General features: G+C 40.1%; 1 protein-coding gene across 1 annotated transcript; it reads left to right on the top strand.

Annotated features, from left to right (window-relative positions):
- The first annotated feature begins 929 nt into the window (after positions 1 to 929).
- LOC129365852 (transducin-like enhancer protein 1) lies at positions 930 to 26,614 on the top strand. The gene is made up of 20 exons (XM_055039380.1): positions 930 to 1,645; positions 3,791 to 3,891; positions 5,125 to 5,188; positions 6,533 to 6,577; positions 12,247 to 12,309; positions 12,433 to 12,537; positions 16,528 to 16,747; positions 16,991 to 17,007; positions 19,017 to 19,130; positions 19,209 to 19,262; positions 19,653 to 19,802; positions 19,891 to 20,029; positions 20,479 to 20,678; positions 22,036 to 22,112; positions 22,275 to 22,524; positions 23,268 to 23,515; positions 23,692 to 23,839; positions 23,976 to 24,126; positions 24,225 to 24,301; positions 24,945 to 26,614. The coding sequence occupies exons 1-20, from the start codon at positions 1,622 to 1,624 to the stop codon at positions 25,050 to 25,052; spliced, it is 2,355 nt and encodes a 784-aa protein (XP_054895355.1). The 5' UTR covers positions 930 to 1,621; the 3' UTR covers positions 25,053 to 26,614.
- The last annotated feature ends 389 nt before the right edge of the window (positions 26,615 to 27,003 follow it).

The raw sequence follows: 27,003 nt of genomic DNA, 5'->3' as shown, positions 1-27,003 counted from the left end.
TTTTCTTTATTCTACAAAAGAGTCCATGGAATCGGAGTGAAAATTGACTGTAAATTGAGTTAAAATCCCATGTAGACAATGTAGGAAATAATCTAAAACCAGTGCAATGTTACAAAAGATACTCTGCTCCCTTACCGTACATCATAGGAAAGGCTATATTCCCTATGACAGTTATCTTCTCTTTATCTTTTCTGTCTTACTTGGATGAGAAATTCACCTGAATAAATACATAATGCAGTTTTCAAATGATGGCTGCAAAATTTATGGCAATGGCTTTATAGTTTTAGTATTACTCATCTATTAGTGTGTCTTTTGGTCAATTCTGTTACACTGGTCGTTAAAGTTCGCAGGCAGGATACCCTTGGGCAATAATTCATCTCTTTGCTGCTGAACTTTCTGGTTATTTACATGGGTTGAGCAAACGTTAATTCTGACCCCAAATCAGTAGGGTGGTTTTTACTGTCCCCAGACATAGCTACCAGATAAAGAGGCGAGAAAGGGAGGACTTTTATGAATTGCCATAATACTGTTGGTAAGGTTTACAACCACTAAAGAATAATATTTGTGGTTTTTGTTTGTGTCTGGGTTGATTTGCCTGTGCGTGTTTACGTGCATGTATATGTTCCCTCTCCTCCTGCTGAGCCCCCACGTTACTTTGATTGACAGCAGATACTCGCCTCCACACCCGCCCCGCCGCTTCCAGAAGTGGCAGCTTCCATTAGGGCTCCGATTGGCCATCATTGGCGTAGCTCCGCGAGGTCAACGGACCCGAGGAGATTTGCTTCGCGGCTATTGGTTAATTCTGAAACCAGGTCCTTATCCCCACGTGGAGCGGCAGCTCTGATTGGTCTGGAGTCCTCTTGTGGGCGGGGCTGTAGTTTCGGTTAGTCTGGGAGCGTGAAACCGCGTGAGAAAGTTGCCATTGAGGTAAAGCGCTGCTTTGATATAGGAGCATTCGCGCCGCTGTGGGGATTTTCGCTATCAAAACTAACGATATATCTCCTTCTTTTTCCGTAAAATCCAAACGGACTCTATTTTCCACGGGAACCCGTTGAGGAAATACATATTCCAGTTGTTTTGACTGTTTAACCGCCAAGTAGCGACCGCGGCGAGTCAAGTGGGAACTCTTCACAGCAATTAACTTGTGTGGATATGTTTCTGATGCTCTCGCTGAGAACCGACAGTTTGCGGCTCTGTGGCTTGTTGTTCTTTCGATTCGGTTGAGTTGGTGGGCTCTTTGTACCTGGAATACTCCGAATAAACCCGAAGACAGACGCCGGAGTGCCCGAGGTGGATTCGGGGTTTCTCCTTTCTTTCTCACCTGGTTTGTACCCTTTTATCTAATGACACGTTCGCCGTGCTTACACGGTTGATTTGCGGCCGCCGGAGCGCACCACGAGACAAGGACCGAGAGACAGCGAGGAAACGGTCTGTAAATTAATTCAGATCAGCAAGCAGGGGTGGGAAAGGGGGGGCCGGTGTCTCTGAGACACAAACGATTGTTGGCCATCGTAAACAAGGCGGATGGATTTGTTTCCTTGATCCGTAGCTTTATAAACACACCCCTGTTCTTTGATTCCTCCTTGGCGGGGATTGAAGCTCCTTCCCCCGGAGAGAGAAGATGTTTCCCCAGGGGCGACACCCGGTAAGTTACTTCCCCTCCAGCAATGCTTCTTCACCTGGCGGTAAACGACTGTTTTCGCCTCCTCTTGCAGCTCATCGTTCGCCTTTCTTGTGCGAATACCATCCCGTATTTGTTTATACGAGCAGAGTGGCTTGACGGCCAATATAACCTAAAAGTTGTGGTACATTTTAAATGTGCGCCTTCTAACAGGGGCGCCAGGAGAAAGGATCGTAAGGAATCATCAAATGGAAGGCCCCTTGGAGTAACACCGATAAACTTCCAGTCATCATGTTTTCTCTTTATATTTCAGTTGCGATAAAAGTGACGTTATAGAAGGGCATCATTAAACGAGTCTAGTGAAGTCACTGAAAATTAAACAATCAGTTGTATTTAAAGCTTTAACACAAATCATTCAGCACTACAAAAACAATTCACACACATTTTCTCACTACATTATTTTGTGAGTTGATTTAAGGGTGTTGTGATGGTAAAACTTAAGTTTTTGATCAAATTCATTTTCAAGTAGCTTTGTAACTAATAACTACCTTGTATTAGCTACTTTGTGATAATGGATGGGTGGACGGTTAATTTTCCCAACGGGCCACATGAGTGTCAATGATTCCAGTTGATGATCACTGGATGAGAAATTGTTTCTATGAATCAGTCATCATAACTGGATGTGGGGAAAATACTGCAACATGTCAAGCTGAAAACAAGAGCTACATGAAATATCACATTGCAAACAGTATCAATTTGTGAAATCGTGCAATCGTGTGGCTTGGATGCAGTATTTGTTAAGATATTTGATAGACATTGTTGGATAGACTTGATTATTTACACATGATGTTTTTAGTGGCCGAGATGCTAAACCTCACAAAGAGTTCTGGGAATGGTGTGGTGAAGGAATAGAGTTTGGAGTCAATGCAGTTTTATTGAAATTATAGATTTTAATAATTATCGGAATTCTTACTGAAACACTGTAATAGTCTAAAGAATTAAGTTTAGAAAAAAATATTTAAAGAGAGAAAATCAAAGTTGTATTTGTATGTTTATTCTCATCGTCCTATTCAAGCGGACATTTCGATAGCAGCAGTCGATTCTCCACAATAAAAAACACTTTGACATTTTAAAATAAATACTTCACAGTAGGGCAATCAAGTTGTTCTTGCTGACCTTACGATATGATCTTTTAGTGCCCATGCCAGGTGTGGGCATCTACTGGCAGCGAGACTCTTAATAGGATTAATGTCTTCTCAATGTATTGCTAAGAACATATTTGGCTTTAAAAATATATATATTTTCTTTTCTTTTCTTTTTCCTTTTCTAAAACAGCAATGTAAGGCATCTGGATCTGCTTGCAAAAGCAACACACATTCATGCAGTGTTTTCTATTGAAGGCACCTGGCTAGGAACATCTAGCCAGATGTGGGCTGCGGACCATTATATATCTGGAGCTGTGTTAGAAAACGCTTGCTTTAGTATCTAAACACTTAGTCCATTATGATCAATACACTTAGAAAAAACTTTTTTTTTTTTTGCTGAACAGGTGATCCTGGTATTGTTTATGGATGGTAACAGGAGTGAGTGACAAACATTTAAAAAGAGACACCAAAGAAAACTCCAAAGAAAACATATAAATGTAAATGTATCAATGCACAGTGGCGCAGTTGATAGCACTGTTGCCTTGAAGCAAGGAGGTCCTGGGTTCAACGCCATTTTCTGCATGGAGTTTGTATGTTCTGCGTTCTCTCTGGGTACTCCGGCTTCCTCCCACAGTCCAAAAACATGACTGTCGGGTTAATTGGTCTCTCTAAATCCTCTCTAGGCTTGAGTGTTGAGTGTGTGTGTGTGTGTGTATGGTTGTTTGTCTTGTCTGTCTCTGTGTTGCCCTGCGACAGACTGGCGACCTGTCCAGGGTGTACCCCCATCTCTCGCCCAGAACATTAACTGGAAATGGGCATCAGCACCCCTCCTGACCTGACTCGGGACAAGGGTGTTAGAAAACGGATGGATGGATGAACATGTTGCAAATTATTAGACCTGGTCCTTTCTTCTCTTAAATTCCTGAATGTAAATATTGCTCCTATAAGATTCTTAAGGCATTGGCTTTTTACCTGTGACGGGCCTCAATGATGTTGTTGATGATTGTGTTTGTGTTTGTGGTAGACACCACATCAGGCTCCAGGCCAGCCCTTCAAGTTCACCATTCCAGAGTCACTGGACCGGATAAAGGAAGAGTTCCAGTTCCTCCAAGCACAATATCACAGGTATCTTTTCTATAGTAACTATTACAGTTCAATTCAGGTTACGTTTATTGTGCCAATTCACAACTGCTGCTGCATTCTGAAGGCATTTTACCAGACAAGCAGGTTGATGTCCATGCTAATCTGACTTTATAGGCAGATTCAACTACATACAGAATGATCAGAATTATAATCCAATACAGACAAATCCAATTGCTCACATAATGCCAGATCCAGCAAGCCACATTGAGTCACTGAATTTGTAAGAATCCTTCATCCTGAGCGTGCAATGGTAGAAAGGAAAGACTAGTGCTAGTTGTAAAAAATGTTCAGCAGAACCAGACATGGTGTCAGTAGATATTTGCTGTGACCAAATGGGTATTTTGAGGACAGAAAGCTGGTAGAAAAAAAAAATCCAGAGACAATCCAGGTAATTGCAGCAATTATTTCAAAAAGTACATAAAAAGATTGTTCTAGGAGAAAATGGAAAAGTGAAGAACGGGATTAGTATGTTCCCACCGTCTAATCCTACAGTAACAAAGCAGCAGTGATAGTTCTGGAAACCTTAAGGCAATCTGACTATAAGCTTCATCCAAAATGAAGGTTTTATACCAAGCCTCTAAAGTAGACAATCACAGAGTTCAGCTGTCTTTACAGAGAAATCCCTCCACATTGTCCTTTACTTTTTAACTATGAAGCTCACCCTACCCACAGTCATTTCCCCCTTACCACAAAGAAAACAGCAATTCTGGTTTCAGCCTAACCCATAAACCTGGATTAGGTTCACATATATGAACATGAAAGCACACACATTTGCAGCAGGCATCAGTGTTGGTTCTTAGACTGCGGTAGGTCTAAGCCTTAGTGATGGGTGAGAGCCAAAGGGTGGCGTGTGGGCTCAGAGTTTCATAAATCACCCCTGATTTTTTTCCTTGTGTGTGTGTGTAGTTGTAATAGTTGTGCACTATAGGCCAGGGCTGCTTGTGTGCTTCCCTTGTGGCGGTTGAGTGTGCACAGGCATTTGTTTGTGTTTTTGGTGTGGGTTTGCAGCGTACCGCATTGTGTTTTTAACTTCACATCTTGATAAAGCAAAGTTGAGGCAAACCTCCCACATCCAACACTTTGATTTTCAACATTTGACAGCAGAAATACATGTTTGCTTTGGTGACTAAATGGAGGCTCAAGTAGAGATGGTTGTTTTTGACAAGATGTGTGGATGTACAACTCATGACTCACTCTTTTTTTTTTTTTCTACAGTCTTAAGCTGGAGTGTGAGAAGCTGGCCAGTGAAAAAACAGAGATGCAGAGACACTATGTCATGGTGAGATCCCAGCTTTCAATTTATTGCCCCTGCAATGTTCCACATGACAAACTCCAGCAGGGCTGCATAAGTGTCCTTGGGGTAGATCATGTTGTTCCCGACCCAGATGTAAAAGTGAACTTTAATCTTTTCAAAGAAAGGGAAATGACTAATGTGGATACTTTATTACCTAAATGAAGAAGGCTTGTATAAAAGCCACAGCAACCTCAAGTACCTCTTGTTTTAATTATGTGCAAATGCTTGTCTTGTCCTTACTGAAGCATGCCTGTAAATTGTTAGTATATAACACCAGCTTAAAAATAATAAACATTGCAATGGTCCTAAAAACACAACAGTAAAAATCAACTCTATAGAAAATGTACACACATCTCAGTATAACGACAAAAAACAATGTGAACAATAAATACAACTTTATTGTTCACATTGTTTATCTGTTTATTTTTTGTCCAGCAGGACAATACCAATGAATGCTGTAGATCCTTATTTGACACAGGTGTTTCCACGTGTGTGTTCAGTTAACCAATCTCCTGCATTTATTAGTCATTGTTAGATAAAAAGTTTAGCCTTCTGACTCATTTATTTCTAAGAGTATCTCATAATGAAAGAAATGCTTTTATCTCTGTAAGTCTGACATTGCTTACCCATGCAATCAATAATCTATAATAGACAAGTTTAGAATTCTGCACTTCTAATTTTGTACAGAAAACAAAATCCTCTTTATCTGTGTGAAATCATCACTCAAAGTCACACCTCGATGAGCATTGCCAGGAATAACACAGGCTTTGGGTGCTGATTTAGGGACTGAACAACCAGGCAGCTCATATTTAAAATAACTAGTGCTTAGTTTAGTTCACACAGCATAAAAGATTTCAAACAAACAGATGGAACTGCCCGAGAGACGCTCCAAAACACAGCAGTCACCAAGCCCTTACCTTCGAGGGTAAATTTCAGTCTTCTTTTTTCATAAAGACACTGAACTTTGTCCTTAAGGTTTCTTTGTTTACTTGTTACTCATATCCAAATAGAATATTTTGATGATTCATGGGAATGTTTAGTTTACTCATTTGGATGTTACTCAGCACAACATTTCAAACAAGTTATGTTTGGGGATGACTGCTGTCTCAGTTGAGCTCTGGCAGTTCTTCTAGTGTGCATACAGACACATTTCAGTCGTTAAATCAAACTTTTTGGTTGTTTTATGGGAAACAACGTAAATAAAAAACAGACTTGATACGTTTAAGTGATAAGATGCTGGAGTGCTGAACATTCATATGTAAAGTTGGGCTTATGCTTTAATGTTTTATTGTGACAGTTGACGCTAAACCTCTGACTCTCTGTCCTCAGTACTATGAGATGTCATACGGCCTCAACATTGAAATGCATAAGCAGGTATGGCTGCCTATCTGTCTGCTCACTATATCTTCTTGTGTCTTCTTCCCTACATTCTCTCTTCCACTTCCGCGTGGCGGGGTTTTGATGTATTTAGTGTGTGCGCCTATTGATGTGTCCTTGTGTGTGTCTGCGTGCAAATGTGTTTGTGTGTTAATGGTTGGTGTTTATGTGTGCTACACTGTATCGCTGCCCATGTGTGGATGTGTGTTTATTGGTGATCGATGGGGCTCTGTCTCCATTTCCCCAGTTAGGGCAGGCCGGCTGAGCCCGGAGGCAGAATGAATGGCTCTGTAGATTGATTGGTGCTGTCTAGGGGAGCGGCCTGCTTTATTACATTAGATGGGCTGGGCTGGGGAGGGCAGAGGAATCGATCAACGTGAGGCCAACCGAGAAGATACAGTGTTGCTTGCTCCTCTATTTTTATTTATTTCTTTATGATATTTTCTTTATTTTCTTTTGATGAGCTGGGAGCTTACAGTCAATGCAAACCTCGAATGCAATGTAGTAAAGAATGTTTAATATACATACTGGTTCTTGCTGGAGGGGACTCTTGTCTCTAAACTTTGTATAATGAATTCAAATGAGAATAATTTAATGTGGTTTAGAAAATTAATTTAATCATGAATGCAGACATGTTTACGGAAGATTTCACACAAACATCCGCACATTTCCAACTTATAAGAAATGTGGTTGACGATGGAACCCTCTCACCTTTTACACACACAAACCAACATTTCCCCCAGGAGTGTTGCAGAGCTGAGAGCGTTTGCCAGTAATTACCACAGCTATCGACCAGTCAGACCAGAGGAAATTGGAGGTGGATTGGCTTGGCTACTTCACTGAAAAAAGGACATTTTTTCCTTCTTTTTCACATTCTTTCTCTTTAATGTTTTTTGTTTCTCTTACATTCTCCATCTCCTCTGTTGCCTTTTTTTTAAACTCCAGTTTTCTTCCTTTTTCGTATCACTTCCTTACTCTCAAATAACTGGTATGGGATCTCTTTCTTCTTTCACCCAGACCCCCGCCATCCATCGCCATTTTTCACCCTGTCTCTATTCACTCTGTTCCTCTTTCATTTTATATACACGTGAAGCTGGCGTTCACTCTTTGTGAGGGAGATGCATCTCTTCCTATTGTTCAAACACGTAAACACAAACGCGCACACACATACACACACACATACGCACACACACTAAAACTCCAGGGGAGGTCATTAGCTTGGGGCTGCAGTTGTCAGAGCAACAGGCTTCTGTGGGCGGGTGGTACGGGGATACAGACTAACAACCCACCTCCTGCTGGGGATGTACAGGGGGATGGGGGTTGTTTGGTAGTAATGCTCCAATTATACGCGTAATGGAAAGTCTGTTCTTTTTGAACTCGTTCTGTGTGCATGTGGGAATCAAAACTTTTATCTGTCCTCAACTTAGTTTAACCCCCTGTGTCAATTAGAAGGCTGTCATGTTTTGTTAAAATTAAGCTTTCCAAAAAACACATCGCTGTAAAAAAAAGTATTACAGATGACTTTTGTTTTTGCTGTTTCGTCATACTTCAGAGTTTTCAAATCAAACAAATTTAATTTCCAGCATGACTTTAGTACGTATAGTGTTGGAGCATTCAGTATTTTACATTAGATGTGGTTTTGCTGGTGGTATGCTTTAAATCATGGTCCTGTTTCTTTTAAATTTTAGACATAGTCCTCATGTGACGTCACACTTGCCCATACTCTGTAACTGACAACCATCTTGGTAAGAAGTTGCTATGGAATTGTAAAAATAATAACCAATAACACCCAATAACAAGAACTAGCTCTCTCTTCATTCCTGTCTAACTTGTAAACAATACATTCATTACAATTTTTGAGTACTTTATACATCTTTGTGTAATACTAAAGTAAATATCATTGACATTTACTGTAGTACCTGGTATTGAACTAGCAAAGTTAGCTTAGCTAAGACGGACATGTAGCCTACTTGTCTGTCACTACATGTACATGTACTGACACTGCCAGTCATCAGAACCTTGTTATTCACATGAAGAGTTTGCACGTCTTTTAAAAAGCCATTGAAACACTGACTGTGTGCGTCCATGGAGTTCAGGCTGCGAAGCTCCTCCATGGTTCAGACGGGCATATTCAATTCAATTCAAAAATAAAATCTTCACAGAGCTGTTGTAGATGATAGGATTAAAGACACTGTTGTTGTCTAGTAGTCTAATGAAAAGGATGTACGGGATTGTCTATATTCTTAATTTTTTGATTCCTTCTTTCCACCTTCTTCATCACCCTATTCAGCCTTTTCCAATGGCTATGATTTTGCTTGCTCAAAAACTGAAGGTAGTTTTCATGATTGCCGGTCCTCCAGATCCAGCAAAGCATCCTCACACCTTCACACTACTATCACTAGGTTCAATTGTAGAAATGAGTATCTAATTCTAAAATGGTATTTAGTTTTACAAGAGTTGCAACATGACTCAAACATTCAAGATGTTACTTTTTGATGTCTTTTAGTCTGCCTCATGTTGTCAGACAGGTTCTATTTAAGAAATCTATTGTTTTCTGGAAATGATGATGTCAATCTCTTATTAAATGAGTTTATAATTTGAAAACTACTTGGTGTATTTTCTATACAGTTTTTGCCTCAAATGACATTTTTGGTTAATATGAAACTTTAAAGTGTGTCAAGAAGCAAAAGAAACGAATTCTACAGGGTGACATATACTTAGTGATCAATATCAGTAGACTGGCTATGTTAATTTTTGAAACAATTTTTAAAAGGTAAAGACACAGATGTCTGTTGTAACTTTGATTAATTGTGATTTTGTTTAGTGGGTTAGATTAGCTGGGATAACCTGATAGTAGCTTTGCTCAAGCTATTCTACCGGCCTAATCACTTAACCTTTTCTACAAAGCTAATTATAGGCTTACGACAAGATTCTGTAAATGGATGAACACATGTAGTCTGCCTGAAATAGATCTGTATTTAAAGCTCGTTAAGCATTGTTGGCTCGCTTGACATTGAGTCTTTGTAGAATGAAGGTGAGACCGTTTCAATGACCAAAGTGTGTTTTTGCCTTAGAAAGTCTTACAGTTTACTGTGAGAAAAGGGATACACAAAGTGATGAGTTTGGACATGGGTGTAGATTTAGACTGGTTTTCATCCCTCTAGATGACATTTTCTGATTAAAACATTGCAGAAAGTTGACATTTTGGACATAAACGATGTAACACGGATCATTCTACAGATTATTCTTTTTAGTTGCAGGTGATTTACAGAGTTGCTTACTATAGTGTACTATTTGTTACACAACCCAGAACAGGCAAAAGTCAGCTTTCTACCTGCAGCATAACACATACTCTGCAGTAGGCACATAAGGTACAAAGTTGCATACTGTCTGTAACACAAATAGAATCACCTTTGATCTACTGTTGTTTCATCGCACATAAACACACTATTGATTATATTTCAAATACATATGCTTACTGATCTCATGTCAAAAGCAGTTCCACACTGACTTCGGTTTGTGCTGTTTTGACAGTAAATGCTATATTTGTTGGAGTATGTAACCCAATGATAGATCAGTTTACAGGATGAGTTAAATAGTAGCTTTCATCTTTAAAAAGAGTTTGTCAAAATTAGAATGTGTGTACTCAGGTATTTGAGATACATTTTATTGCATCTGTATAAACGTTCCTAATCTCCATTGTCCAGAATAAAAATTATGTAATGAAGCAACAGCCGATTTCAGATCATAAACCTCACACTGATGAATAAATTCTACTGTCACATTATAAAAATCATTTTGGTGAGGTCATAAGACTTTTGTGCTTTCAGAGCTTAAAGTTGGGATTAAGGAACCAAACACGTGTGTCTAACAAGTCGCAGCAGTCACCAGAGCAATATGTAAAACGTGAAAGGTTTGTTACTGTCCTGAGGTGTATTAATGATGCAATGTGAAGTTGAGTTCAACCATTCAGTTGATTGGAAGGAGCAAACAACATGTAGTTTTTTAATTGAAATAATGATCTTCTGCTTCTGCTGCGGAATTCCTCTCAGGTAATTCTCTATTACATAACAAAACTAGTTGCTAATTGTTTAATTTTGGCATTGAAATGTAGAGGAAGATATATTGTCTGTTATCTCCGACTTTACAGTCATGACAGCCTGACTTCATGGGTTTTTGAACTTATTTTTGTTAATGAATTTTCCATTCATTGTCTGAGTTTTCAGATTTCTCTTTTAATTCAGCCTTCGTTTCAAGTTGTACTCTAAACTCCAGCGTTAGATTATCCTCGTTGACATTGAGTGTTATGTAACTGTGGTCATAGGGATGTTGAAGCTGAAACAATGTTATGTAGACCAAATAATGAGTTAACTTTCTTTGCTAGCTTAGTCTCTGTTTACTTTGACCTTATTTACGTTCTTCTGGGTTGTATTATTATAAATCTTGCCAGCTGTTATCTTTTCGTACTACTTGCGTATAGTTATATAGGTTAAGGACTAATTTGGTTTGTGATTCATTGAGAATGCACTGGTTCCTGCTTAAGCTCATTCTAGCACATAATTGGCTGAACTGTGGCAGGGTTTGTAGTTTGGTGAGTTGCCAAGTATGTGTGTGTTGGAGCTTTCCAATTAGAGCAAGTATATTTAAGCTTAAAGGGAAATTGCTTCCTCATTTTTAAAGAAATCCACTCTTTAAACCAATAAATACTTGTGGCTCAAGGAGTGACAAATGTCTCAGCAACTTTTATTGAAATAATCCACATCTTAATTACGATTCATGTTGATGTATTGTGGTTAGTGGAAGTTTTTTGACGTCTCAACAACATTTCCATTAAGTTTTAGGATTTAAATGAATTTCAAAGTTTACTTTCAGGAGCTCAACTGATGAGATCACTTTTCCCACACGTTTGCTGTGAAATAGAAAATACAACGGTGATTGAAGCTTGGTAAAATGTGAATAAGTTCAAAGCATATGAGCAGTTGTGGGTGATGTATTTCCATGTGCCAGTTTCTTCAGCTTCTATTTATGTTGGGTGGGACGTTTTCTCTGTTGAGCCACTCCAGCTGATATTTGATGGCTCCTCCAATTCTCCCCTCACGCTGGACATTGTTGTATCTGTTTGATTGGATGATGTATAAAATGGGACACTTTATCTGATTTGGAGCTACTGAGGGGGGTATCTGGTTTCAGCCAGTTGTAGCCACCTCCGGGGGGGTTAGGGGCAGGCGGATGTGTTGGCATGGATACAGGGGGAAGGAAAAACTAAGTTAGGAGGTGATTAGATTATGTTGAAGTGCTGATGGGAAAGAAGGACGGGAACACAGGATAGAGACTGAGCTGAAAGACACAAAGAATACATTCACAAAGAAACTTGACGTCCCTAGTTGTAATTAGAAGAAAAAGTTATTGCTCTGATCTGAACAATAAGAACCAATATCTGAAATGAATTTGAGTGCAGATAAAAGTTGTATATGTGTCGCTTCATATTCAGATGAGGCTTTCTGTCTGTGCATGGATTTGTTCTCAAAATGCGTGAGTCTGTATGTGTGTTTTGCACTTGTATTGGTTTATTGGTATAACTGAACAGCTGTCATTTCTAAATGGATGCAATTATGTTATTAACAATCGAGTCTCTTTTTATCTCCGTGTGCCTCCTCCATCATCAGACTGAGATTGCCAAGAGACTAAACACCATCTGTGCACAAGTCATTCCCTTCCTCTCACAGGAGGTAAGTATGTGTGTGACTTTCCTCAACAGACTGTGTTTTGTTTGACGTTTATGTACCTTTTTTATTTTAGTTATACAAGCTGCCTCTCAGACATAAGCATTGTTCTGTCTGCGTGTGTTACAGCATCAACAGCAGGTGGTTCAAGCTGTGGAGCGGGCCAAACAGGTGACCATGGCAGAGCTTAACGCAGTCATCGGGGTACGTGGACTGCCAGGTCTTCCACCTACAGTGTGTATTCCTCTAATTTCTCTTCACTTACACAAATTCCATGTTTGTATGTTCTTAAAAATGCATTTTATTTTGAAGATGTGGTAAAAGTACATAAAAGAAAGACCCTCGGGAGAGAAAAGGGGTCTATCTTTTGTTTCCTTTATGTGGCTTTAATAGTCTGTGTGGCTTGTGTTGTGTGTAGTGTGGTTGTAACAGGTTTATATACATGAGTATATAAACCTTGCAACTTCATTTGGTTAAAAATTCCTTTAAATAGCCATTATACAAATGCAGTTCTGATTTAAATGTAACTGCACTCTGAGATTAGATGTATTATTTACCTGATTTCACTTGAAGTTAGAGCTTCACCAGTAGATCTAACAGATTGAACCGAATAACACACAATTTGCTTATCACTTAACACATTGATAAATTTTGATGAAGTTGTTTTGTTTAACAAAAATGAAATAAGAAATAAGCCACAACCTTGTAGATGCAAAAAAATGAGTATTTTAAAAACTATTACCTATATTTAGTTACTTGTAGAACATTGCTCATTTTTGTTTTTGCCTTTCGACCTAAAAAATTGAGTTGATCAAAATTAGACTTTGCTGGCCAAACCTTTAAAGAAAATTTAAAAGTTTGGTGTTGGCAGAAAAAGCCTGATGGATGAATCTGATGTTGATTTATCACATAAATTTCCATGCTTATGGAATACACCTGTGTATGTATTTTTATAACTCCTGTAGCTATATTTGTTTCTCGCTGATTAAAAAACAGTGAAGTAACTCTTAAGTTCTGAACCGTGTATCTTACACTAAGTTAATTTTGTCTACAAGCTTAAAAAAATACAATTACAAAGCACCCTTTTGTTTTGTGATTCACAATGGAGCAACGTTTAAAGAAATCAAATATAGCTAAAAGCAAACACTGTTATCAGGTCAGACCAGCTCAGTCATTGAATCTGGCCTGAAATTATTTCACAGCAGGGACGAACAGCAATGTTGTGTTTTGTTGTTGTTGTTGTTTTATTACAGTGCTTTCAAAATGTTTCTACCTTGTATCTCACTCTGATACCATTTAATTTATTGGGTTCCCAAAGGGCGGCCGCACAAGCTATTATAAGATGGTGGACAGTTGGTGTTAATTTACTGCATGTTATCCAAACACAATCACATTATTTCAAGAGCCATTCATTAAACCTCCGCCAATGATACATGTGACCTAATTAGTGAACTTTCATTGTTCTTTATACCAACACCTGATTTAGATCTTAATGATCACAGAGCTCATGGAGAACAGTAGCAGCGTTGCTGCAATAGAAAGGAAACAATTGTGTGGAAAGTATTGTTGTTGCAATATTCAACAATATTCTAGCAATGCCATGTTTGTTGTATTATAGTGCATTCCTGTAGAGTTATTAAAAAGCATTGTTTTTTAATATGCTCTATTCTGTACAAAGGAGCTGCAACTATATTTTCTGCCAATTTGAATGTTGGTCAATTTGTGTAGAAGAAACCTTCTGTATTATATCGCACATCTACCATGAAACTTCATTACTTTTCTAAACTTCAGTCTATGTGATCAGCAATGTGCAGATGTATCGAAAAAGGTTTGGTTTGCACCCAGACTCTGTATCAGCAGATACACTCACTTAAGTCACTGAGTCTCGCTGAAGGTACTCTCTCACAAGTAGTGAAATATTTTTTTTGTAATAAATTAGATGTATTTAATATTTTGTAGACGGAGAAGTATAAAGGACATTGATGAAGATGATTGATGGAGAACGCTCAGCTCCAGAATGAAACAAAGTTTCCGCCCACTTGGAGAATGAGATGATCTTTAAGTAGGAATTTTAAAAAATCGGAACCTTTGTAGCCACAGGGCTGGCGGGGGAGGATTAGAAGTCTGAGTTTAGGGAATTGTGGGAAAGAAGGGGGGTGTATGTAGCTTTTGTTTTTGCAAAGAGTGAGCAGGGGGGATCAGAGGGTTTGATCCCACTGGGTTTGGTTAAATGTGGGGAGGGCTTGTTAGCTGGCGTGGACTGATGGGGGGCTTCTGTTTTTTGTGTGATGGGGTGAGAGGTGGATTTGGCAGTTGCTTTTTGAGGCTTAATTGCAGGATTTTAGTGTTTGTAAATGAGGTGAAGGCAGGGGGGGTCACAACGTTGTCCTTACACCCAACCCCCCCCTCCAACCTCCTCGTCTCCCACGCCGGTCTATCATTCACCTTGTTTGTGAGTTAAATGAGTGTAATGAAGCATGCTGCCCCTGCCTCCACTCACACACACACCCCAAATATATTTGTACACTCCCACTCGCACTGACATCCCACGACAAACTGGACTTCCCTTCCCTGCACCAATACTTCCCCTCCATTTACTCCCATCAGGGGTGCTTTTTGTGCATCTGTGTGTGAATGTTTGCGAATCTGCTTGTGTGTGGGTGTGTGTGTGTGTGTGGGGGGGGGGGGGGGTGAAGTGTAGCAGAGCACACATTTCTGTTCTCAGAAAACAACAGGCAGCAGTAGGATGGTTGAGTGAAGGTGTTTGTGCCTACCTTGTTTATTTAGATGGTGTTATACGTGTTTGCATGATCATGTGTGACATGTTTTTCACCTTTTTTTTTTTTTTTTTTTTTTTTTTTTGTGGAGTGGGGGAGGCGCATGCAAGCCAGCTCTGGAAATTGAGCATCAGACAGGCCATGTGGCCAAGAGAACGTTCAGTAGTTTTACTTTCACTCATTGTGGGGTGGTGGTGGACAGCGAAGGACGGATAGAGAGGAAGAGAGAAGGTGGAAGCTCAGAGGGTGGGGTGCGTTAATCAATTAGGTGAGATAAAAGTCGGTTTGACCTTCAGCACTCCTCCCACCCCTGCTGAGTTGCCTCCTGTGCCCCCACACCTCTCCTCCCCATCTTCCTCCTCCTCCTAGCGGCGAATCAGTGAGCTCAGATTCCCGCGGCTGCTGTCTGAGGAGGCAATAATGATGTTTGGGAACACAAAGACATTTCACGCTCAGACGAGCGCCTGATTTGGTGTGAAAGAGAGCAGGGCTGCCAGCCAAACTTGCCCTCCCTTTCTGTTTTTGACCCTCTTGTCTCCTTCTCTCCTCTCCTCTCAGCCGCCTCGCTCCTTCACCAGATCTGACAGTGCAAGCAGCAGCTGGGACTCTCCTCCCTCTCCTCCTTCGTCATTCCTCCTTTTCCTCCTGGCCTCCCTCCCCCTCCTTTCCTCATCCACATCCTCAGGCTTTGGGCTGTGATCCCAGCTGTCAGTATTGTTCAGTGTTTGACCTCAGAAAGAGGAGTGAGTGTGTGGTGTGTGTGTGATGGTGTGTGTGTGTGAGGCATTATATAGGGGGCGATGATGCGTTCACCCTCTTGAAGAAAGCAGCAGCTTGTTGAGCTGATGTAAACCCCAGGCACCAAGGATCCCATTCCATCTGTTGAAGACTTTAATTGGGCCACAGTGTTGATTGATAAGGTTACAAAGTACTGTTGATTTTATTTATTTATTTATTTATTTTTTATTTTTTTGCATGTGAACACATTAGACGTCTATGTTTTATTTATTGAGGCGTTTGAGTTGTAGGTGTCAATTGTTTTCAGATTTTTTTGGCAGCTGATGAGTTGTATTTCAGGCAACGATAAGGGAGCTTTTTTGCTCATTTAATCGTCAGCATTATGACATGTACCTGTTTTTTATATTGTTTGACATCTTTTAACTGTGTTTTTGTGTTATATTTGTTACTGCCAACTGGCCAGGACTCCATTGAAAAATGGGTTTTTAACCTCAGTGTTTTTTTTTATCCTGGTAAAATAAAGGTTAAATAAAAAAATGATCTACAATTAGTATCTGAAAAAGTATGGATTACTTAATTAATTAATTGCAGAATTCCCCCACCTTCAAACCCTAATCTCCCGCTTTGCCTTGCAGCTGAACGGTGTCCTGTCTCATCTCCCAGTTAATCATCTATTCCTTTTCTCTCTTGTGCTTGGCTTGGCCTTCAGCAGCAGCATCTATCCCATAACCATGGCGGCGCTCCGGTTCCCCTCACTCCTCATCCCGCCGGCCTGCATCCCTCTCAGCTAGGCGGTTCAGCAAGTCTCCTGGCGCTGTCAGGAGCACTTGGTGCTATTCCTCCCCATCTGGCAGGAAAGGAAGGAAGTGAGAAGAAGCCTCACCTTGGTGGGCCGGACTCTCACGCTGCAGGACCTGATCACCTCAGAGGTAAGAAGACTTTTCTACCACCGAAAAGCCAGATGATATGAAATCAGTTGAGAAGTTGGTTATGTTTCCACTAAAAATGTTTGAACCAGATAATCACGACCAACAAGGTTTTGTCTGAATGTTGCTGAAATTTAAATTGCTATCTTGAAAGATGCACTCAATGTAATCTCTTTTGTTTTCCGCTCCGGTGAACACCCGACCCTGTGACCTCAACCACGTGCTTGCTTTTTTCAATGGCAACAGAGCGAGAACCTGGCACAGTAAGTTCTTCCAGTTTCTGCTCCAGTGCTTTCTGTTCCAGCAGCATGCTTTCTGCTTTTGTTTGTCTTTAAGGGAGAGTTTGGTTTGGGGGAATTGGAGATGTTGTATGAGAAAGATTAGCGTTTCTCAGCAGGGTTGATATCTGGTTCAGTAAACGTCACTTTGCGTCATCTAGAAACAAGTTTAAACAATCGGCTGTAAGTAAATAGGTTTTACACTACATGGGGAAGTTTGTTTTGGAGGTGCTTTCAAGTGGGACGATACATTCTGATTACATCACTTCACAAAATGCAATATAAATGTATAATTTTCAAGATATTGAAAAGATTTTCTATGCATTGAGGACAAGCCTGGGATTACATTTTGAAGTAAATTATTTTACAAATAATTATGGCAAAAATGTACAAGACATCTTTGTATTTTCAGGTTTTTATCTGTCTATCTTTCTGTTCATCTGTCCATCTATCCTTTTATATGTCTGTCCAGTATTAGGTTTTTGTTTTGTTTTTTTACCCGTTTCACCTTACAGATTCCACTATGAGTCGAAGTACCTTGTTTGTTTCACACTCGTGATTTTCATCCTGCATTAGTCTGTTTTTATTGTTGTTTTTTAATGTGTTTTGGTAGAGGTTTGGCTTGCTTGTTTAGTTTTGCCTCGGAACTGGTGTGAACTGTTAGATTTTCTTTTCTACTCCAAATGAGCTTTTTAGCACACTCGCACACACTAAAATAGGCACACGCACGTACAACACACACATTTTTTTCTCTTAGTCTGCATTATTGTGCCTATTTAACACCTCAGTGAGCAGATTACCCCTTCCCTACCCCTCCTCTTCCATCCCCTGATCCTGCGCTTAAAGACCCTCATTGTGTTTAATATCAGCACCGCTGAGAGGGGAGGGTTTGGGAAAGGGTAGGAGCGAGGGAGCAGCAGTCATATGACACTAAGCTTGTGTGTGAGTGAGAGACACCATGCTAAAAGCAAACGGGGGGAAAAAACCATGGCGGAGGGGGAATCGCTTGTGTTTTGCGGGTCAGTGCATCTGGGCTCGGCTCACTAAAACCTTTCAATAAAAGGGATGAGGAGAAGAGGGAGGGGCAGCTGGAGGAGGAGGAGGAGGACTTTGGCAGTATGCAACCCCCTCTCACTCTCTTCCTCATCAACCTTTCTTTTCCTCCACACCCTCCAATCTTTTTTCTTCTAATCTCATCTCTCCCTTTTCCCATTTTTTTTTTCTTTGCCACCACCTCCCCTCCTGATCCTCCTTCATTTACCCTTTCCCCCCCTCAAAGTGCTGCTCGCTCCCTTGCTGGATGTGTGCATGCGCTTGTGTTTGTTGGATGCACATTTCATTGACAGACTGAGACTATAATGGACTCAACATGAAGCTTTAATCCATTAACAATAGGATCCGTTGGTCAGGAGGCCAGAGGGGGAGACTGCTCTGTCTTTGTGTGTGCGTTTGGTCTTGGGACTCTAGAATATTATGCAACTAATACACACTGACAGCCTGTTACACGCTTGATTCTACACACAGGCTTTCACAGTCAATTACACAGTGCACGCACACATGCACATGCTGCACCCAGTGCAGCTTGTCAGAGGCAGGAGAAGGAGTACTGATAGATTTTGAGAGCCACTTAATGTAATCATCAGCTTCAGAAGCATGTGTTTGTATTTGGCTCTGACTGGCTTTGGTCAAGTGAAAAAAGAGGTTGCTGTTAAAGTGCGTCAGCGCTGCTTAATTCATGATTTTGCGAAACGTTAACCTACTCCTGGGCAACAGTCAGTTTTTCTAACCTGCTCTACACAGAGCTGGGAAGCACTTTTAATTAGCGACTGATGTATCCAGCTATTTAGCAGGTTCATGCAGAATGCACACACGCCAAAGCAAAACCTAAACTGTGCAGTTTAAGCTTGTCTTCCACTCGAAAGGGCTTTCTTCTAACTTTCTCTTCAATCTCTTTATTTCTATTATTTTCTGCTCTTCCTGTCCTCTACCTACAGAGCAACTCTCTGCTTCCGGAAAGTTTGAGAAACTCGGATAAGCGCCGCAACGGTCCTGACTTTCCTAATGACACCAAGAAACGCAAAGTGGAGGATAAGGATTCTAGCCATTATGTGAGAAGTTCTTCTGATTTTCTGTATTTTTTTTTAAAGTAAGGCTTTGATGATTGATTATATGATGAACTTTATTAGGATAGCGATGGAGAGAAAAGTGATGACAACTTGGTCGTGGATGTGTCCAATGAGGTCAGTGTATTTTTATGTTTTGTTGGGTAAAACAATTTATACTCCTTGACTTTTTTCACCTTTTGTCATATTACAACTTGAAACTTTACTGTATTTTATTGGGATTTGTTCAAACTGGGCGTCTTCTTGCTTTCATTTCATGACTTTCATCTTGCCACTCTTTTATTAAGTGGTGTGATGTCTTTTTCAAAATAAAATCCATTTATTCTGAGGAGAAATTACTTTGTCAAATTACACACTTTGTTATGCTTGTGGTATCTTGGAGGGTTACGTTACTCTCAAAATTAATGTTGACTCTTTGCTTAGTTTTCTGATAAACAGGAAAATCTTTACATCAGTCTTGTGGAGCAGCTTTATTCTCATGTACTTCACTGTTTGTTTTTCCATTAGGATGCAGCTTCTCCTCGCGGCACGCCTCTCCCTTCCCCCAGAGAAAACGGCTTGGATAAGGCACGTCTTCTCAAAAAAGATCCTTGTAGTCCAGCCTCGACCGCTTCATCGGCGAGCTCCTCTTCTCTCAAGTCCAAAGAGATGGCAATGGTACAGTTGTCTATCTGCATTGCAGAAAAACACAGTAAATGACTGAATATATTGTCTTTATATACTTTGATTTGTTTCCTTTTGGCAGCGGGATAAGGCTGGTACCCCTGGTTTAAAGTCTAGCACTCCCACACCCAGAGGCGACTCTACACCTGGTCCGAGCTCCACTCCTGGGGTCCGACCAAGCCTATCGAAACCACCATCGATGGAGATACCCCATCCACCAAGTAGGTCATGCACAAACAAATGTTTTGATCAAAGTTGAATCGATTCAAATGTCCTTATCCTGCGCAAAGAGAATAAAAACATGGTCATTTTCTTCTCATTCTGAATTTGAATTCAGAATTCTGATTTTGAATTTGAGAATCAGAATTTGAGAATTTTGAATTAAAGAATCCCTTTGATTCTCAAATGGATTGAATATATGTCTTTAATTTCTGTAAAACGTCCTGCTGATCGTAATAGAAGTTTTATGCCATACATGTACTCTCTAAATGCCCAGGTGATGCTGGAACTTTTAGCTAAATTTGTTTCTGGAAGTTCAAGGTTTTTTTTTCTCCTGATTTCTCTTTGCATCCTGGACCAAAAAAGTGTGTCTTGATGAAAAAAAGATTTCATCAAGAATTTTTTTTTAAACAAGAGGGCAGACCTCACTGTCTTTGTTGCATTTCTCCAGCTGCAGGTTTGCGGACTCCTCTGGCGGTACCAGGCCCATATCCGGGTGCCTTTGGGATGCTGCCCCACGCAGCAGGAATGAATGGAGAGTTAGCGGGTGCAGCTAGCGCTGCTGCTTATGCTGCAGGCCTGCACAACATGTCACCTCAGATGAGTGCGGCTGCTGCAGCCGCTGTAGCGGCGTACGGTCGTTCACCGATGGTGAGTAGAAAATTAAGCAATTTATGGAACATGCTAACAAAATAATATATATTTTTTCTTCATCAATATTAAAAATAAGAAGACAAACCGTACTAAATTAAATTTCCAACTTTAGAATAACTTAAAAAATTTAAGTTATACTTACTTAGGATCTTTGTAAATATGACCAGCAACTTGCATATTCCACGATTCACATGGGTGCTTGAAATTCTTGTAAATGTGTTTTGTTCTCGTATCAGGAAGGTGTGTGAGACGGATATTTCAAAACATAGTTTTGTGTTTTACTGTCCCTCCTAAAGTACTATCACAATACGTTAATAAAAGTAATAAATTACATCATATAATGGAGAATTAAAATGGTCTTTTTAGTTAATTTATATAGTTTTAATCTCCAAATGTAGGGCTGGAAAAATGTGGAAACCTGCCCTGAAAATGCTAAAAATATGCATGAGTGGAATTAGAATGAAATATTCTCAAAAGCAAAGAAAAAAACAATATTAGTTAATTTTATGTCTCCCCAGTGTGGGTATTAGTAGGGTTCAGATTAATAGGGACTTGAGTACTAATACTTCATTGGGTTCTGTAGGTGTTGCTTATTTTTTCCTTTGAGTTACTGTAAAATCACAACTGGGCCTGCAGTTGGGTCTAAGTTCATTTTTAATTTACTATCTTAATATTTGTTATGAATTGCAACTTTGAGGAAGTATTCTTGATGTTTTAAGTACCCAGAAGGTTTGTGACTCCAACATCTGAGTAGCTCAGTCGATGTTGGTTTGTCTAGTGTTGGTTTTGACAGTAGATCAAACATTTGCACTTTCAGATAAAATGCCAAATTCACTTGTCACGCCTTAATCAAACATGGATGCCATCGATTTCTATTTATTATGTATTTAGGGAGTTCACTTTTTTGTTTTTCTTTCTGTGTTGCGTTTGTAGTTTTACTTGAACAAATTTACTTTGAGGTTGAGCGTTATTCCAACAAGAAGGGGAAGAAATACTATCAGCTTCACTGATTGCCTGATCATTTTATTTTCCAAGCTGTGTGAAAAGTTGACAAATGCTGTGCATCATTCCACTGGTCTTTGTGAGCAATCAGCTCATCACTTCTGGGTGTATTTGCTCAGTGTTCATTACACAGTTTAAATAGATTTAGGAGATACAGCTGTGTCTGGGCAACACTTGAGTTGAGTTTGTGTGTGTTGGATCAATGTGGGGAGGAGCAGTAGAATCATGTTTGTCTTGTGATCATGAGGGTTTGTGTTGTTCTCTGTAGGTTAATATTGACCTGTCTTTTTGGCGTCTACCCATGGGACATATATGTGAACTGTCCTTCTAAAATGTGTCTCCTCTTTTCAAGGTTGGATTTGATCCTCACCCTCACATGCGAGTTCCTGGAATGCCCCCGAGTCTTACAGGAATTCCTGGTGGAAAGCCGTAAGTGTGATTTTGCTGCCTCGGCTGAAGAGGGGGAAGTATAACTCCCAAAAAGCCATGTTTTGTCATCATATAGTATATTCCTTTCATGTTGTCTATTTTGCTATATTTTGCTCCCAAAATTTTCTGCAATTAATTTTCTCTCCTCCTCTGTGCATTCAGTGCATACTCCTTTCACGTTGCAGCAGACGGACAGATGCAGCCAGTTCCTTTTCCCCCAGATGCTTTGGTGGGACCAGGAATCCCTCGTCACGCCCGTCAGATCAACACGCTGAACCACGGCGAGGTGGTGTGCGCCGTCACCATCAGTAACCCCACCCGCCATGTTTACACAGGAGGAAAGGGATGCGTCAAGGTCTGGGACATCAGTCACCCAGGAAATAAAAGCCCCGTCTCACAACTTGATTGCTTGGTGAGTAAAGTTTGAAGTTGTCTTGAATTTATTTTTATTTTTATAGGATGGTAGGAAGAAAGCAACTACATTGTGTCATTTGGGTGAAAAATCAATTGTGGAGTTCCTCAAGGATCCATTATTGGGCCTCTTCAATTCAAAATCTATCTTTAATTATGAAGTACTATGATGTGACTCATTAAGTGTATGCTTATAAAACAGCCTTATTCCTGTATGTTACCACAGCCTACAAGAATCAATGAGTCCAAAATATCAATGAATTGATGGAACAGACCTTCCACAACCAAAATCAGAAAAATCATCCTACACAAGTTCTTAAATCACTGCACTGGCTTCCTGTTTGACATGAAAGACTTTAAAGTTTCCTTGTTGGTCTGAAAGGGATTTAAGAAAAACATTTCTAAGTTACCTCTCAGTAGTTTACCATGTAGCCCCCTCAGGTTTTCAGATAACAAGTTGAGGAGTTTAGGGCCTATGGTCCTCAGCTCTGGAATTAAATCCCTGAAAACATGGGATGTTCAGACACCTGAGGACTAATATTTGTTTTACTGCAGTTTTGGTTCCAAGAATCTCACTCATAAACTACTTTCCCAATTATTGAGAAATCAAAGCTTGCGATTGAAAACAAAGCGGCAGCTTTTGCCTTAGCTATTCATTTGCTTTAAAATTGCATTTATTTATTTTCATTTCTGTGTAAGATTTTATGTGTACAACATGTGTTTCCTTTTATCCTACATTATCAGAACCGAGACAACTACATCCGCTCCTGCCGTCTCCTCCCTGACGGTCGAACACTCATCGTGGGCGGTGAGGCGAGCACGCTGTCCATCTGGGATTTGGCCACGCCCACACCCAGGATTAAAGCAGAACTGACATCATCAGCACCTGCATGCTACGCTCTGGCCATCAGCCCCGACTCCAAAGTGTGCTTCTCCTGCTGCAGTGACGGCAACATTGCAGTCTGGGATTTACACAACCAAACACTTGTTAGGTAAGAGACGAGATGCGTTGATTTGAAGCGTTCTGCAACAAGAACTGGCAATGTGGCAAGTTTTCTGTCATAACTTTAAACGCCTCAGAAATCAACGGATCTTTTTGAATTCCTTCTGGAGTGCTGTTGTGTCTTGGTTCTTTGTTTAACCATGACCTTGTATGTGTATTCTGCAGGCAGTTTCAGGGTCACACAGACGGAGCCAGCTGCATCGACATCTCCAACGATGGCACCAAGCTGTGGACAGGAGGTCTGGATAATACTGTTCGCTCCTGGGATCTCAGGGAGGGACGGCAACTGCAGCAACACGACTTTACTTCTCAGGTGAACACTCAGATCAGAACATTATTAGAATATGACGTATCCAGTAACAGTTAGTAAATCCCGAGTGAAACAAAGCTACATTTTCCCACCTAGTTATGAACTCAAAGCTAATGCTGTTTCTGCCTTTTCTGTCCAGATCTTTTCTCTTGGCTACTGTCCGACGGGAGAATGGCTCGCTGTTGGAATGGAGAGCAGCAACGTGGAGGTCCTTCATGTCACCAAGCCTGACAAATACCAGCTTCACCTACATGAGAGCTGCGTTCTGTCCCTGCAGTTCGCCTACTGTGGTAGGAAACTGTCACACATTCAGGAATCTTTATTTATCTTGGGTTCCCATATTGCTGGTAACGGCATGTGGTTGACAATGTTTTTGTGTTTCACACAGGAAAATGGTTTGTGAGTACAGGGAAGGACAACCTGCTGAATGCATGGAGAACACCTTATGGAGCCAGTATTTTCCAGGTTGGTTGAAGGAGTTAAAACATTTTCTGATTAATTATGTAAAACTGTAACCTTCAATTTGGCATCCAACTTTGACATCTCGTTACTCTATTTCTACTTTGAACATGATTCCATTTCAATATTTCCAAAATATCAGCATATTGTCCACGTTTAACCAGCTGCTTCAGTGTGCTTTGACTTTATGTGCTAGAATACTGATCCTTCTGAATATTTGTCAGTTTATGTGCATTTCCACTACAAGGTCCTGAATTGTGACTTTTATACGAATCATAACTACTGCAGATGTAACAAATTTCACATCTGTTATAATCAGAGTGGAAAGCCTTTTTGTTTCCTTCCCAACATTCAAACTCTGTCAATATGAGAAACTGGTTTATATGTCACTTACTAACAAAAATATAGATTACAAAGTGCATTGAACATGCAACCACAACAAACCCATTAGTCCAGACTACATACCAGAAATGCAACCTTCCTATTAAAGTTGTTTGCCATCAGTTATTGCAGTTTTTTAAAGGATGTTGTGATAATTACTCTATTACATTGGAGAGGGAGCACCAGGCATGATTCATCAAGTCTTTTGGTTTCACTAGAACATTTTGTTTCTTACTTCTTGCTTTTCTCTGCTTGTTTTCTTTCTCAGTCTAAAGAATCCTCCTCGGTGCTAAGCTGTGACATATCTGTGGACGACAAGTACATCGTTACTGGATCAGGAGACAAGAAGGCCACTGTTTACGAAGTCATCTACTGAAAATGTAACAAAACCCACAAACATTTGCAGAATTCTGATAATGTTCACCTCCACTCATGAAAAGGGACGTGCACATTTTTCTTTTCCATCTACTGAAAAGACTCAGATATTTGATCTCCAGATATTTATTGTGCCTGTGAACATGCCTCTCTAACCACTGGGAACCTTTGTGGAGCGGTATGTTGCTGGTTGAGGACGAGGAACCGTATCGCTGTTGGTAGGTTCTGCTTTCTGAGGTGGACCAGCTGCTGGTCGGTGACCAAAGGGGAACTCTGTCAGACCGGACCCCGGTCTGCTGGTGAACACTAAACTCACTGTCACAACCAGCGGGAGATGCAGAAAAGAGAAATGAGCGGAACAGGGGGAGGAAAACCAACAGATGGACGTTTTACAGTGTGTACAATATAAGCTATAATGTGTTTTACTTCAGAGATCAGTCTGTTGAGCTTACACCATGGACATTGATGACTTTTGACCTCGGATTGCATCCCTGACACACCTACCATCTAAGATGTCTTAACAATAGCTCATTTTTTTTACTAACTGCACTGTAGCAGTAGCGGTCCATCCATGCACTGTACTTTTTTTTGTTAAAACTCAAATGGGATGTTTTTTGATTTATTTAACAAACGAGCCTCAATGACATAATTCACACAAGTTTCAGACATAGAAAATGAAAAAGGTGCCCATTGTCTGAAGAATTTTCAGTGTTACAAAGGGACCTAATGGGGATTATAAATGGGGGGATATTTCTTCTCTAATCCTGTTTTGAAAGAACAATTGGTGAAAATCTGAAGTAAGAGTTTAAGGGATTTGATTTAATCCTCCAATTCCATTAATGCCCTTTTCATAATTTGCCCTTTTAGCATCTGATTTCTACCTTACATTTTCTCTCTTCATACTCACTGTTTTCTCCAGGGTATTCACTAAAGGTTAAAGCTGTTGATCAGTGAAAAGGTGTCGAGCAGTCTTACTGTGATTTACCTTTTTTTTCCCAGAACTTACTCTATTTGAGCTTTAAAGTCCACAGACTTGTTCTGTTAGAAGTTCATTCCCACCAAGCCTTTCACTGCAAAACACTCAATGTCTTATTGTTTGAATAGTTTACGCTTTGTAAACTGGAACCAACTATGATTATTCTGTCATCTGGGTTAATCTTCCTGAGTTAGCTGGTATTTTTGGTTTTAAGCCCATAAATAGTAAACAAATGATGCAATGTCTGTCAGATAGTGTCACATGTTCTTACATGTTGAGATGAAATACTATCATACCGGGGGGGTTTCGTCTTTGCGAAGCATATTCTAACAGTAGAAGATTAAATTATTGAAGTCATACTTCAGGTTCAGGAGGAATTTGTCATTTTTTATAAAACTCATTACCTTGTCTCTGTTTTCTTTGGCCTGTAAGAGTGTAAATATCTTTTTTTCTTTCCTACTAGACATGCTGTAGAAATGACTAATTGTTTTTGTACATGTTTTACATTTAATCAGGAATAATTCTAAATGGTCTTAAAGTAGCCAAAAGATCGATTCGTCTCAATAAATGTGAGTTTTTTTTTTAAATGTTGTGTATTGACTGTTTTACTTTCTGATTTGGTCAAACACACAGGGGCCGTTATAGACGCACATTTTGGTCTAATCTAGGCATCCAGAATTGCAAACGGGATCATTTTAGAACTGAACATCCATATAAAACATTTTACATTCCTTTATTTTCAAATGATGATCATAGTAGTTATATTACCTCACAGCTATAATCGTCGTCCCCCTCTGTGAACACTAAACTCTGAGCAAAAGCTGCATCCTCTTGCAAGCTGAGCAAAAGCTGCAAGAGGATGCAGAGAAAAAAACATCTTATCGAGGAGCATCAAGGTTTTGTTGCTGAACAGGAAACCAAGACTGATTCCCAACTGGGAGAAACTAACCTAAGCTTTTCCAGATCTCGGTCTTAA

The sequence above is a fragment of the Poeciliopsis prolifica genome, unplaced genomic scaffold (assembly GCF_027474105.1).
Source record: "Poeciliopsis prolifica strain line A6 unplaced genomic scaffold, Auburn_PproV2 SCAFFOLD014, whole genome shotgun sequence".
Lineage (NCBI taxonomy): Eukaryota > Metazoa > Chordata > Actinopteri > Cyprinodontiformes > Poeciliidae > Poeciliopsis > Poeciliopsis prolifica.
Note: the sequence above shows the minus strand (reverse complement) of the source record. Positions and strands in the feature narration are given on the sequence as shown.